This window comes from Diceros bicornis, chromosome 12 (assembly GCF_020826845.1).
Source record: "Diceros bicornis minor isolate mBicDic1 chromosome 12, mDicBic1.mat.cur, whole genome shotgun sequence".
NCBI lineage: Eukaryota > Metazoa > Chordata > Mammalia > Perissodactyla > Rhinocerotidae > Diceros > Diceros bicornis.
In genome coordinates, this window is record NC_080751.1 from 23,691,251 (window position 1) to 23,706,587 (window position 15,337).

A 15,337-nucleotide genomic window follows, 5' to 3' on the forward strand; every position below is an offset into this window, starting at 1 on the left:
ATATTTTTCTGACCTCACACCATTTATTGAAAAGACTGTCTTACCCGCTGCTTTATAGTGCCACTCTTGCCTTAAATCAAATATTCATGTATGTGTGAGTCTGTTTCTAGACTCTATTTTTTCCTTTGTCTTGTCTTCGCACCAGTACCGTTAAGTAAAATTGTCTTAGTTACCATAGCTTTTTCATTGGTCTTAATATCTGGTAATTTCTCCTATTATTCTTCTTCCAAAATTACCTTGACAATTCTTAGTCTATTGTAAATCCATGTACGTTTTAGATTTGTTAGTTCTCTGTGGCCTTCACATAGATTTGTTTATATTTTATCCTTTTTTTCTTTTTAAGAGCACAATCCAGAATTTGCACTCATTACTTCCACCCACATCCTAGTGGCCAGAATATTATCACATAACTATATCTAGCTGTAAGGGAGGCTTGAGAAATAGAGTCTTTAGCTTGTTGGCTATTTCCCAGTTAAAACTATTATTGTGGCAGAAGAGAGAACAGATGTTGAAAGATAGCTAGCAGTCTGCCGTACCATTTGAGATTCCTTTAAATTAGATGCAGTCCCATAGTTTTTATCCCTCCCCTCCCACCTCCATTGTGGCTCACTTGACACTTTGAAGCTTCTCTGGCTTTCCCCAATGACGTGCTCCCACAGCATGATAAACATAGGTTCTAAAGATGGTTCCTTCTATGTTCCATAGGCACATAAATGTCTGGGAACTGCCCAGGCCAAAGTGGCAGTGGATTAATTAAGTATATTTATACATGTGACCCTAACTAGTTCTTTCTTACAAGGACTCTGGCTATTCCTGTATCAAGTGTTTTTACAGTATATAAAATTATGTCACGGATACAGCACATGTAAAAATGGTGTCTGACATTTTATCTTTGTTAGTGGTAGATTTTCCTTATTTTCTTACATTATGAAAATAATCTACAAAAGAGTAAATAATTTCCCAGGCAAGAAATGAGAAAGGAAAAATAATAGAAAGGACTAGAAAGTTTGGTGGGGTTTTTTAAAAAAATATTTTATTTTAAATTGTGGGAAAGAACACATAAAATTTATCATCTTAACCATTTCTAAATGTGCAGTCCAATAGTGGTAATTAATTCACATTGTTGTGCAACCAATCTCCAAAACTTTTTCATCTTGCAAAACTGAATCTTTGTACTCATTAAGCAACAACTCCCCGTTTCCTCCTCTACCCATCCTTTGGCAACCACCCTTCTGCTTTTTGTCTCCAGGAGTTCAACTACCCTAGGTACTTCATATAACTGGGATCATACAATATTTGTCCTTTTGTGACTGGTTTATTTTACTTAGCATTATGTCTTCAAAGTTCATCATGTTGTAGCATGTGTCAGAATTTCCTTCCTTTCTAAGGCTGAGCAGTATTCCATTGTATGTATATACCACATTTTGTTTATCCATTCATCTGTCAGTGGACTCTTGGGTTGCTTCCATCTCTTGGCTATTATGAATAGTGCTACTATGAACATGAATGTGCAAATATCTCTTTGAGATCCTGCTTTCAATTCTTTTGTATATGTACCTAGAAGCAGAGTTGCTGGATGATGGTGGTGATTTTTTTCTATTAACATGAAAGAGATCCAATTAGAGTTAAAAAATTAAAAATCTTTTTAAAAAGCAAACCTACAAATAATTAAATAAATGATTTTTTAAAAAACCAAACTTTGTAGGTTTTTGGATTGTCACACTACTTTTTTAAAGACCTAAGTTTTTATTTGGTATTTTCTGTTTATATCTTTGTGAATTGGTAGCATATTGCCAAGAGTTACAAATTCTTAATCATTCTTTATATGGGGGCAAATTTTAGAAATCCTTCAGAAAATAAAATTTTATTTCGATAGTAAATTTGAACTTTGAAATTTAAGCAAACAGTTTTATGAGAGCTGGTATTGAAATAGCACTGGACTGGAAGTAAAGGTTAGAGTAGAGGAAGCTTAGCAGATTAGAAATAGAATTAGACTGATTCTGGGTTCTAGTCCTACCCTCTTAACCTGTGACCTTGGGTAGGTCACTTAAACTTCCAAAGATTCAGTGTCCTCATCTGTAAAGTAGGTGTTTATCTACCTGCCTCAGAGAGAACCAAACCAAGATACTGTTTCTGAGAGTACTTTAAGAGTATTAATTCCTCTATTATTTTAAAGCATTAGTAAGTAAATTTAGTGATATTATAGTTTTGAAGGATAGCAGGTAATAACTTTCTTTAATACCATAACCCAGTTAGAGTAGTGGTTTGCCTCAAATTAATATACATCAGACCCTCTTTGTAATATCTTTGAAAGTTATTTTAATTCAACTGAAAGGGATAAAAATGATGCTAAGGCATTTAACTTGATTCATGGTCACACTAAACTGAATTGTTGCCATGGAATCAGTGACCTTTATGTATGGCCCATGGAAAAATGTGTAAAAACAGAAAGTCTTACGTTTCCTCCTCAGAACTGTAAAAAATGTGTTACATCTTATAAATACTCCGTTCAGTTATAAGTTCCTTGAGGGCAGCAACCTATTGTATCCCCTCCAGTACCTAGCATTTGAAGACAGTAACTGCTCAGGAAATATTAGTTCAGTTGAACTGAATATTAACAATCATTCATAATTATTAGTCAAAAGAGAGCCTGTTTGTTATGAAATAACATTCCTTCCTTCCTTCTTCCTCCTTCTGCTGTGTCGTCCATCCTAGGCACCTGTGCACAACCTGCTACAGCTACCACCTTGTATCTAGATTTTTTTTTTGCTGTAGTTTTTGCAGAATTTCCAATCAGAGTCTGAACTAAGTATTAAAAATACTACAGCAGAGAGAGAAAATTATTCTTATATAAGATTAGGGTAAAATATATTTGTATTATCTGAGCTCGTTTAAGTGATGCTTCACCACATACAAAAAAAGTGTTTGAAACATCACAGAATTTTTGCTCAAATGTGAATTGCTTTTTGTTTTTTATTGATAAGTCACCTGTGGAGAACAAAGTGTTCACAACTTTCCCTGACTTAATCTCTTTTTATCATTTTCAGGGTCAATGAAGACATGAAATTAACTGACTTAGAGCTAGGAAAGCTGGCAAATAATATCCAGGAGTTATTGTATAGTGCCTCAGATATATGTCATGATCGAGCCGTCAAATTTCTCATATCAAGAGCAAAGGTTAGTTGTTTTGATAAAGCTTTAGATATTTTAGACGTAGTATAATTATTTTGAAGATCTGGAATCATATCCTTGTCCCTATATTCCCTATAATGCGTATTACATTTTAACACTTAAATAAGGTTAATGGTGCTGGTGTGGTCTGTTAGGGAGATGTTGAAATGTAAAATAATCCAAATAAAAGAAATAGGAAAACTTATTAAAGGATTCTTTTCAAATAAATGATTAAAAGACTTATTTTGAAATATCATACCTTAATAATTAATTTAAAATTAGTATTCTGTTTTATATATGTTATAACTAGCCAAATAATTTATTAATAAAATTAGTTGAACTCCAATATTGTGAAAATTTTATAGTATGATCTGAATTTATTTGAGCTACTGTATTATAAAGGGGTCAGAATAGAATTTAGACACCTTAGGTGTTTTATGTTCAATTTCTGAGACTGAAGTATAGGGAAATTTCATTAAAAACCATTTTAAAATTATAAATAATATTAATGTTCGTTAAACTAAGTTGATTTTATAGCTCATCCATATTTGGTGTTATACTAACTCTCTGTCATGATTTTTGTGTTATCTTTAAAATTTAGGATGGTTTTCTTGAGAAGCTAAATTCCACGGAATTCATAACACTTTCTAGATTAATGGAAACATTTATTTTAGACACTGAACAGATCTGTGGAAGAAAAAGCATGTCATTACTTGGAGCACTTCAGAGCCAAGCTAATAAATTTGTAAACAGGTTTCATGAAGAGAGAAAAACCAAGCTCAGGTATCATTACCATGTTCTTTCTGTTCTTCAGTTTTTTTCCTTTTCTCTACAAAACACAATTATATTTAAAAGAGGAAACTTAATTGGTTGGCCAACCAACACCCCTGACAAATTTTTTTCTTTTTAATTAAAGGTAGCTTGTGGAATTAAAATCACATTTCTTGGCTTTTCAAAGTGTAATTAGAATGTTTATTTCCATTAAAGTACTTACCAGGAAGATCCTAATAGATTGACTTTTCTTTTCCCACTCAAAGTGAAGTTATGTTTCATACTCTTTTTGGTTAGTTAGGCTAAGAGATAGAAAAAGAGAAATATTTTCTGAAAGTATTCATACTGTTTATGAATGATGCCAATTTATTAAGGTGTTCAGCACTTTTAAAAGTCTTATGTACTAACAACAGCAAACAGCCATTACTGTTTAAAAACTCAGCTTTGTATTGCATGAGCCCTACTTGAATTTAACTAAGATACATGCAGTCTTTATTATTACTAAAAGACATAACAAAAGTCTTATGTACTCAGCCCTTCCTTTTCTTTTCAACCAAGGAATATGGTGTTGAAATATTACTAAAGTTTATCTTCCTTTCTTTTTACCTTTGGATAGCCTCCTCTTAGACAATGAGCGCTGGAAGCAAGCTGATGTTCCTGCAGAATTTCAGGATCTTGTTGATTCTATATCAGATGGAAAGATTGCTTTACCTGAAAAAAAGTCAGGAGGTAAGTGTTTTCTTTCACACACTTTCTTCCAATTTTATATTATTTATTCGTTTTGAAGGAATCTTTAATTTAAATATCTCTAATTGACAATGCCTCTTAAAAAGCCATGGAACTCATGTTCCCAGCTTAGTTAGTAAGTAGTTGACTGGAAAAGTATCTGTGGTAATTTATAATAATAATTTCAGATATTTGTTGAGTGTTAACTATATGCCAGACACTGGACTAGGTGCTTTATATGCATTATTCCAGTTTATCCTCATAACAACCTATGATGAAGATACCATTGTTACCTTATTTAGCAATGAGGAAGCATGAGAATTAAGGGGTTAAGGAATTTTGTACAAATGATGAGCTGGAATTTGAAACCAGCTTTATATAATTTCATAGCTATGTTCTTAACCACCATACCATATTGTTTAGAAACATGTATTCATTCACTGAACACTAGTAAGCTTCTACTATGTGTCAGATATTGAGACAGAGGTAAAAGTTATAATTCTACTTTAAAAGGGCTAAGTCTAATGAAAAAAAAAATATTAATCACAAATAATGTAGTAGTGATGTGATAGAGAAAACCAAAATGTAAAGAACCATAGAAAAAGAAAACTATGAAGGAGACTAAGAAGGAAGGGCCAGAGAGGTAGGAAGAAATCCAGAAGAACACAGAAGCCACAAAATCAGAGTTTCAAGAAGAGAATTGTCATTGGTATCAAATACCAGTTGGGATTCATATGGAAGAGATGCAATGACTGAGAGAGATTTTTGTATACCAGTTGAAGTGGAGTTGTCATGTGATGATAATGTAAACTTATGTACAACTCATCCTATAATACCAGGTTTGAAATTAGGATGTTCTTGAATGTTTTTAATGGAGGAGACGGTTACATTTTCAAATCATATGCATTTAATGAAAGCTTAATATTTTTACGTAGAAATATTTTTGAATTGTATGCTTCACATTTGCACAAAATGCAACTGCACTACAAGAGAAAGACAGTAAAATACAGATAGTGACCACTAGTTTGAACTGTAGGAGATCGTTTGCAATCTTAGTAATTCAGTAGAGTAACAGTCAGATTGTAGTTCAGTGCTAAGTAATTCGAAAGGGGAGGAAGGGTAGGAAGTGGTAGCTTACTTTTTCAAAAAGTTTTGCTATGAAGGGAAAGTGAGTGATGAAGTGGTAGCTAGAGACACAAGAGAAATTACAGAGATTGTTACCTGAATCTACTCAGGGAGTTGAGAGAAGAGTTTTAAGGTAGGAGAAGTTGAATTATATTTTTATGCTTAACAGAAAGAGGAAGAAGGTTAATTCGGGAAAAGAGTGACACAGAGTGATTGTGGGGCAGGGCCTCTGGAATTGAATCCAGAGTTCAAAAGAAAGGGTATCTCTTCTACCACTGTGACAAGAGAGGAGGGATTCGGACAGGTGTAAAATAGATTAATTCATGTAGGGCAGAGAGAGGAATTGAATTAAGTAAATTTCTGTTGTCTAGTGAACATTTTTAGTAGATAACAGCTTGGGTGGTGGTCACAATTTTTAAATTGGTTGTGTGATATTAGCAAAGCAAAAGCATTCAAGTAGCAAAGACTGAAAGAAAACTAAAACACTCTGATCATTCTAAATCACAAGTTTAAAATTATAAAACTTATCACGCATCTACTCTTTCAAGCTATATTTGGCTGACTTCCCACTGTGTGAGATACTGTGCCAGATAACTAAAACTGACATGTTTTCTGTCCCTGAACAGCTCATGGTCTTGCAATCCACTGTCATGCAAACATAACGATTTTTGAATTAAAATGATAAATATAGAGTGATTGAATTAACCATGTATTTTTCCCGCAAAGTGAGCTATTTACTTTCTCTTTCTCTTTGGAGGGTACTGACGGTAGGAGCTTTCTCTTACATATCCTGCTTCTGTCCCAATCTATTGTTTTTCCTCTGAGAGAGAAGCAAGTGTATGCTATTAGAAGTCCATTAACATTTTACTAGTTCTTACCAAGTTAAGGATCCTTGGTTATTATTCATTCATCCACCATCCATTTATTGAGTTACTAGCTACTCTGCTAGGCATTGGGGAAATGAAGGTTAATGGATAGCAGTTGATATTGAGTGCTTACTTGATGCTAGACAGTTTGTTCTAAGCACTTAATCTCATTTACAGGTCCATGAGCTAGACACTGTTAGTATGTATTCTCATTTAACAAATATGGAAACTAAGGTACAAAGAGGTTAATCAACTTGCTTAAGGTTACATAGCTAGGAGATGGTAGAGCTGGGATCTAAATTCAGGCAGACTGACTTGAGGGCTCCTTCTCTTAACTACAATGCTATGTTGCTTCTCTGCAATATAGAGAATTGGTTAAGGCGCAGTCCCGGTCCTCAAAAAATTTAATGTGGCATACAGAGTGAATTGTGATTAGAAATTATATCACGGTGAATGTTTTGGCTTGAAAGAAATGAGAAAGTAAACATTAAATGTCTAAGAGCTCAAAGAGACATGAAGCTTAGGGAAGCGTGACAACTTGCCCATGGGAATCTAATTAATTTGGCTGATTCAGGAAAATAATCCAGTCTACTGTTCGTTTCACCTGAACATGCTGAATTTTGTTTTATAATGATAAGACATACCACATGCTAAAAATAAAGTAACTTCTGGATTAAAATCTTGAAAATTAAATATATAATCTCTCCATTGAATATAGGAATTAATTTGTATTCTCAGAATTATGATAAAGAAAAGACACCCAGTTGAAGTGCTAGTTCTGCCTTTTCGAAACTGATAACATTTTTTTTCTTTACTACTTACTGATTATCTACCATGTGCCAGACCTAGAAGATAATCATTATCTCTATCATTAACGACAACCCTGAAAGACAGATATTCTTATCAATGTTTAATGGCTACAGGTATTAAGACTCAAAGAAGTTAGGTAGTTGGCCCACAGTCATGCGTCCAGTAATTGTCAGTACTGGAACTCAAATCCAAATCTTTCTGACTCCAAACCCAATATACTTGATTTACTCTGTGCCAGAGTGCTTCCCAAGAAGTATTTATTTTCAGAAATGAGATGGTTCCAGGCCTTAAATAAGAACTATCTTCTTCAGTTTTTTCCTAGTTTAAATTTTTTCCCACATGTTTTATTTCATCTTGTATCTATGTCTCTCTTGTTTCTTTACTTTATTCTCAAGCTACAGGAGAAAGAAAACCAGCTGAAGTTCTCATTGTCGAGGGACAACAGTATGCTGTTGTTGGGTGAGTGACACATTTTTCTTTATTAGTTGAGTCAGTTATTTAAAACATAGGTCTTCTAATTCCTCCTTGATGTGAATTGGAAATTTTGGATTAACAATTTTAAATCCTACCAAGAATTTAAAGGAAATTTTATGGATTCCTTTTTATTTTCTATATTTTGTGATCTTCTGTATCCGTTAGGGACTATACTGGTTTAACAAAAAAGGGGTTGGTTGGTATTTCTCATCTAACAAGAAATCTGGAGGTACATAATCCAAGGGTGGTGTAGTGGCTCCAAGACGTTATTAGTATCTCAAGCTCTTTCTGTCTTTTTTTCTGCAGCGTTTTTAGTGTGTAGTGTATAGCATAGTAGTTGAAGTTGTGGGTTCTGGAGTCAGAATGCTTAGGTTTGAAGCTCAGGGTCTCTGTCACTCTTTGTGACCTTGGGCAAGTTACTCTATGTGCCTCAGTTCCCTGATCTGTAAAACAAAATGTGGAAAATAGTACTATACATTGAATTATTGTGAAATTAAACAAGTAATATAAAGCATTTAGCACAGTTCTAGCACCTAGTAAGAAGTTGATAGTTGTTGGTAGTTATTTCCATTGTCATCATTTGTCATTAAGTCTTTTTTTTTTGTGAGGAAGATCAGCCCTGAGCTAACATCTATTGCCAATCCTGCTCCTTTTTTTTTTCTTTTCCCCAAAGCCCCAGTAGATAGTTGTATGTCATAGTTGCACATCCTTCTAGTTGCTGTATGGGGGACATGGCCTCAGCATGGCCGGAGAAGCGGTGCGTCGGTGCGCGCCCGGGATCCAAACCCGGACCGCCAGTAGCGGAGTGCGCGCACTTAACCGCTAAGCCACGGGGCCGGCCCTGTCATTAGGTCTTTTACTCTTTTACCAATAACAGTATTTCAAATTCAAGTTAACTAAGAAAAACATAAATTCCAGTGTTGTTTGTCTAGTACTACATGCCTTTTATGAAATGAGTAATTAAAATAATATCTTCATACTCTTTAACAGCACTTCATAGTTTAAGTATTTTCATATATATGATCTCATTTGATCTCTACAACCACATTGTAAAATAGGCATTTCAGGGATTATTGTTTCCTTTCTACAGTTAAGAGAATTGAAGCTTAGAACATTAAATGGTTAATATAAAATGACCCAAATGGCGCCAGAATTAGAATCAAGATCTAGTTCCCAATATCTAGACCAGAATTCTTTTTCCCTTTCTTCTTTGTTTCTCGTCACTGTATAAAACTTTTCCGAAATAGCCACCCCCTCCAGGAAGAATGGATGATCCTCTCCTTCTAACTCTGTGTGCCCCTGTCATGGCACTTTCTGCAGCATATTAGAATTATTTATATAAATCTATCTCCCTAGTTAGACTGAGTTCCTCAAAGGTGGGAATCATGTCTTACCATTTTAATTTTTTTTGGCACCTCATAAGCACTCAAAAAGTATATATAGAATTGATGCTTTTTTCTCAATCTGTATTATCCAGAACTCTGAAGTACACCCGTTATAAACTAAAGCTTCCATTCTTTCTCCTCTGCAGTTCTTTTCTGTTTCTGGCAGAGCAGAGTCTTTTTCAACCTCCCTGTACTAATCTCATCCCTTTGATCTAATTATGCTTTCTCTCCTTTACCCATTATCTTGTTACTCTTCCCGTGCTTGATGGAAATGGTCCCCTCTGGCCATCTGGCTTTCTGACTCTTTAGGCAAAGAGACTACTGCCAAAAAACTGAACTCTCTGTTTAAAGGAGGAATATTATATCTTCTGAGAGAAGATTGCGAAAGAAAGGCAAGGGACTCCTGCCCAGTAAAGCAGACTCTAGGAGTATGCATCGAGAGTAATATATGATCTGACAATTTTGCTGTTATAAAGGCTAGACACTATCTTTCTTGGATCACTACTTCCTGATATCCTTCAGGCTTTTGTAAAACATTATTTTCCATGGATCCCTCATTTCTGAGCATCTCATTGAACTTAGAGTTCTATAATGAACAGCTCTTTCCCCCTTAATTTCAATCTTAACATCCCAGTAGTGTCTCTTTTCAATTTATGACATGTCCTGCTAATGAGCTGATAACTTTCTCATCTTTGGAGAACCTTTTGTGACTTACCATTAAACTTCTAAGGAGATAGGTTGTTTTTAGAAGCCACAGTTTGTCTTTGGTCTCACTAAGAAAATCTGGACTAGGTTCCCTTTGTTAATCCAGCAGTTGTGACTGAGGACCTACTACATAATCAGAAACACTGGGTAGGCTTTTTATCAGTGTTTCTGAATTGGCCAAGAAGTGGGATACCTGCCTTATTGAAGAGACTTACTTAATAAGAATGCCAGACAGAGAGTGGTGTGCCCATAGCATAAAATTTGAGGAGGAGGGGCCGGCCCCGTGGCTTAGCGGTTGGGCGCGCGCGCTCTGCTGCTGGTGGCCCAGGTTCGGATCCCGGGCGCGCACCGAGGCACCGCTTCTCCGGCCATGCTGAGGCCGTGTCCCACATACAGCAACTAGAAGGATGTGCAGCTGTGACATACAACTATCTACTGGGGCTTTGGGGGGAAAAGAAATAAATAAATAAAATCTTTAAAAAAAAAAAAAAGAAATTTGAGGAGGAGCTCATTCTCAGTGTCATGCAAGTGCTGACCCTGCCATTGCACAACCTTGATATTGAGTGCCTCCTTAATTTTGCACGCTAGGGATCTCTCTTGCCTCACCGTAGTCCCTGCTCTACTGCACTTGTAGGTAAAACACATAATTTAACAGTTACCAAGATCAGTATTGATTTTTATATGCTGAATCAGTTTGATTTTTCTTTTTTTGACTGCCTACTGGGTCATCTTTCTTTTCTTATAGAACTGTATTGCTGTTGATAAGAATTATCCTTGAATATTGCCAGTGTGTGGATAATATCCCATCTGTTACTACTGACATGCTTACTCGTCTGTCAGATTTGTTGAAGGTGTGTATGATTTCACTCTGTTATGGAAAAATAGTTGGAAGAAGTAATTCATTAGGTTGTGACTAAACTTCCAACTCTGACATTTCAAGGTTAAGTTATCTTTAAGACATTAATTTTGTGACGTTTGATTGTGGTTGAATCACAACATGTTACTGGAAGAAAGCCGCCTGCTTCCTTCTCACTCCGCATTTAGTGATTCCTCATTACACTCATAGAGTTGTTAATGACATTGGAGACAGGAGATGATTTGTTCGGTAGGTGCTGAACATGACTGAGGCCTCTTAGGTCCAAAAACCTGGACTGGTTTCAAATGTGCATGGAAGGAATTCACTGAACTTTACAAAATTCATCTCACTAAGGTTAGAGATTTTTCTTAAATCATTCTTTCAGAACCATTGATGTAAAATGAAAATGTGATAATTTTATTCAGCCATTTCATATTAACAAATATTTTTAACTGCTAGCAGAAAGAAAAGGCTTTGTTTTCCTCATATGTCTAATCTATCAATTAATTCTGTCCCGAATTGAGTTGTCATATTTTAGTCCAGAAAGATTTTGTTGCCCTTTTGAAAATAGGACTGTCCAATAAGAATGACTGAAACTGAACTAGTTTTGTGAATGCAAATTAAAGATTAATTTCTGAACAATTGATTTTTAGAGTTTCTCAACTTTTTTCCTATCAGACGGTAAATATCATTTAGAAACACCCCTCCCCCCTTTTTTTGTTATTACATAAATAGATCCTAATTGCTCCTACTAGAAAATTCATTTGGTCCTTGAATGACAGGAAAGAGGAATATATTTTTAGGACTGTTAACACATTGCTAGCCTATAAATAGTAGTTTTTAATAAATTGTTGTTGTTTTTCTCCTTCCTTTGTTAGTACTTCAATTCAAGAAGTTGCCAGTTAGTTCTTGGAGCTGGTGCATTGCAAGTTGTTGGACTAAAAACAATAACTACAAAAAATTTGGGTATGGATTCTTGCATTTAATTCACCTGCTGAGATGTTACAATGATGTTACTATACTCATTGTGTTTTTATTATACATGATGTTTTTGTGGCTCAAACCAAAGGCTCTAAAAGTAGCAAATGTGACTTCACTCTTTTATGTATTGCCATAATTGAAAAATTAACTTCTGTTATAAGGAATTTCCACTCTAACAAGTGTAAGTTATTTGAAAGTTTCACCACTGTAGAAAATGTTAAGATGTAATATGTATGAAGTAACTTTGGGGTGAAAGGTATCTGAATGTCAGAAGAGAATTAGTTGTCCCATTACCTTCCTCATGCCAGTAATACAACTTGAGTCTGCTGGCAAAAGCAGTGTGTTCATTACATTATTCAGTACCAAATGATTTTCTTAAACAAAATGAAATATGTTGCTTTCTGCCACTGTGTTCTTCATTTATGAAATAAACTGGAGTCTGTATAGAATTGACATTTTTTACTTAATTTGATTTGTAATTAAAGTCAACTAATATCCTTTTTTCTTTCTCCATAATATATCCACTATCTGGATCTTCAGCTCTTTCTTCACGCTGTTTGCAGTTAATTGTGCACTACATTCCTGTGATCCGGGCTCATTTTGAAGCTCGACTACAGCCTAAGCAATATAGCATGCTTAGGCATTTTGATCATATCACTAAGGTACTTTTCCAGATATTTTCTACTGGAGTTTCATAAATTTAATTCCTTAATTAGTAAGTATTTTTCAGATGTGTTCCAGGGACTTTAAAATGTAATGTTATTTCTCATTACAGGACTACCATGACCACATAGCTGAAATATCAGCTAAGCTTGTAGCGATAATGGATAGCTTATTTGACAAGCTATTATCTAAGGTAATGATTTATGGAAATTATTGGGATTTGCTTAAAAGCATTGTGACTTTTCACAGTTTTCTAACAAATCAAATTCTTCAGGGTTTAGGAAAAAACTCAATAAAATGTTCAGATTGCCCAAGTAGTTGATATTTGTCTCCTAAGGGGCTGGAGGGAGGGGGAGGGAGATAATTTCAAGGATGATGGAAACCCTATACAAAAGTAATTTTGTATTAGCTGTTTTGACAAATATGTACCTTCTTCAAAACAGATTTTAGTTTGAAAGCCTTCCAGAGACAGAGAGAACAAAGATCAAAATAGAGAAAAAAGTAAATAAATTATTTGTGATAAAGTGTATTACTTTATTTTCCAAACTAAAAAGGCAGAGTCTGAGGTGCTCTATTATTTTCCTGGTAGATAATCAATTTCAATATTCGTTTCTTGATTGCTTCTCATTCCCAGTAAGTCATTAAAAGAAGCAGTGTTTTCCAAAGAATTCTCGATTACATTGGGAAGATATCTTTAAAGAATATCTCTTAGTCAGCCCCAGTCACTTTTGCCCTATCTCTCACTCTTTCCTTTCCCTAAGTTCTTCAACACGTCTTAGGGAGAAAGCAGAAATTTCATACCTTGAAAGTTTGAAAGTGTATCTAGTTTATACTTTTTGCCCAAGAGCATGTTTAGAGTAATCTTATAAAGCAAGGCACTTTGATGTGCTTTTCCTCCTACTTGAATCCTTCAGATTCTGAGATGGCAAGAGCAGCAGGCACATAAAAATCATAAAAGGGCACGATAGAGCGGTGCCCATTCACACACATAGACATGTGCCTAAACCTTTGAAGATGACAGTGAGGAAGCAGTGCTTAGAAAATAAGATTGTGTTTGTTTAATAGTTTTCAAAATTTTTGGTCACAGGACTGCCTTTACACTCTTAAAAATAATTGAGGACCCCAAAGAGCTTTTGTTTATGCAAATTGCACTAATCAGTAAGTACCATATTAGAAATTAAAACTAAGAAAAATTTAAAACACAAGAATACACAAACACATTCCATTAGCTTCAGAATGATGACCTTGTCACAAGTCATCTAAAAACCCCCAATATTCAGTCATGAGAAAATGAGAATGAGAAAGAGAGTAACATCTTAGTATTACTGTGAAAATGGTTTTTACCTCACAGATTCCCTGAAAGAGTCTCTGACTCCCAGGTGTCCCCAGATCACACTTGGAGAACCTCTGGTGTAGTTGATAGATAAGATAGATGTTTTATGCTTCTCTTTTAAGAAGCTCAAGGAATTTATAGTTATCTGCAAACATACCTATATTATGCCTGTTAAATTAGTTTCTAGTTTTTTATGGAGAAAAATTGTTGTTGTTTAGAAATTCTCTGTTTTCTTCATGGTTGCCAAGTACAGGCTAAATTCAAAAGCACTTCTATTCCACCAGTTTCCTTTTTGATACATGGCATTCTTCTGTGTACCAGAAGTCAAAAATAACACATTGTGACTGCCCTCAAGTTTACCATCTAACATGGCAGAGGACTATAAACACTATCATCACCTAACAATGTAGAATAAGGTAAATGTTAAGTAGTAGAACTAGTAATACACTGTGGTATATAATGAAACAATACTGAGAAAGTGCCAGTGCTCTTAAAACCCTGACTTTTTTCTGTCATTTTGGTCATCCAGAGATTTTGAACAAGAATTGGGACGTGGCTAGACTTTTTCCTGCGACAACTCATTTTATTCTTTTTTTTTTTTTGGCAAAAAAAATAAAGAGAATTATTTAATGAGCTTCCTATGTATTCATCACCTATATTTAACAGTCATTAATATTTTTCTTTTTTTGGTGAGGAAGATTGGCCCTGAGCTAACATCTGTTGCCAATCTTACTCTTTCTGCTTGAGAAAGATTATCACTGAGATAACATCTCTGCCAATCTTCGCCCATTTTTGTATGTGGGATGCCGTCACAGCATAGGGCTTGACGAGTGGTGTGTAGGTCCACACCCGGGATCTGAACCTGCGAAACCCGGGCCGCCAAAGTGGAGCGTGTGAACTTAACCACTACACCACCAGGCCAGCCCCAATATTTTGCTTTTTTTGCTAAAATATTTTATAATAATTTTGAGGTATTATCATATTTTATCCCTAAATACTTCAGTGTGTATTTCTAGAAACTAAGGACACTTTGTTATATAATCACACTACCATATCACACCCAACAAAATTAACAATAATTCCTTAATATCATCTAATACCTACTCCTATTTGAAACTTACCAATTGTCCCAAAATGTCTTTTTATAATAACTTATACGTGGTCTCTATATTGTATTTGATTATTGTCTCTTAAAAACTTTAAACACCCCCTCCTCATTTTTTTATGTCTTTTTTTTTTTTTAATGTCAAGAATATGCCTAGACTTTTGCAACTTAGTGTTTTCTCTATTACCTTCCCCACTGATGAGTTCTCCTGTTACCCTGACAGGTGACATTCTCCCCTCCCTGTACTAACAAGTCTCTCCTTGCCACTCCCTGCCCTATTTGCTTTCATGGGTTGCCCAGGAGTTTGGCCCTGTTTTTAATTCATACCAAAATAGCAGACAGTGTTTGGTTTGGGTTAGACTGTCA

At 35.0% G+C, this 15,337-nt stretch overlaps 1 protein-coding gene across 5 annotated transcripts in view; it reads left to right on the forward strand.

The window, feature by feature from the left end:
• The window catches only part of VPS54 (VPS54 subunit of GARP complex), a 111,153-nt gene that overhangs the window by 81,457 nt on the left and 14,359 nt on the right, over positions 1-15,337 (forward strand). For 3 of the 5 annotated variants that reach the window (XM_058551100.1, XM_058551102.1, XM_058551103.1), the window contains 8 exons: positions 3,048-3,177; positions 3,773-3,954; positions 4,559-4,671; positions 7,865-7,928; positions 10,779-10,884; positions 11,768-11,855; positions 12,411-12,532; positions 12,646-12,726. In XM_058551100.1, the coding sequence (XP_058407083.1) occupies positions 3,048-3,177; positions 3,773-3,954; positions 4,559-4,671; positions 7,865-7,928; positions 10,779-10,884; positions 11,768-11,855; positions 12,411-12,532; positions 12,646-12,726 (886 nt within the window). Of the gene's footprint in view, positions 1-3,047; positions 3,178-3,772; positions 3,955-4,558; positions 4,672-7,864; positions 7,929-10,778; positions 10,885-11,142; positions 11,244-11,767; positions 11,856-12,410; positions 12,533-12,645; positions 12,727-15,337 lie in introns of those variants that run through there. The other 2 variants (XM_058551101.1, XR_009221670.1) reach the window with 2 other exon arrangements.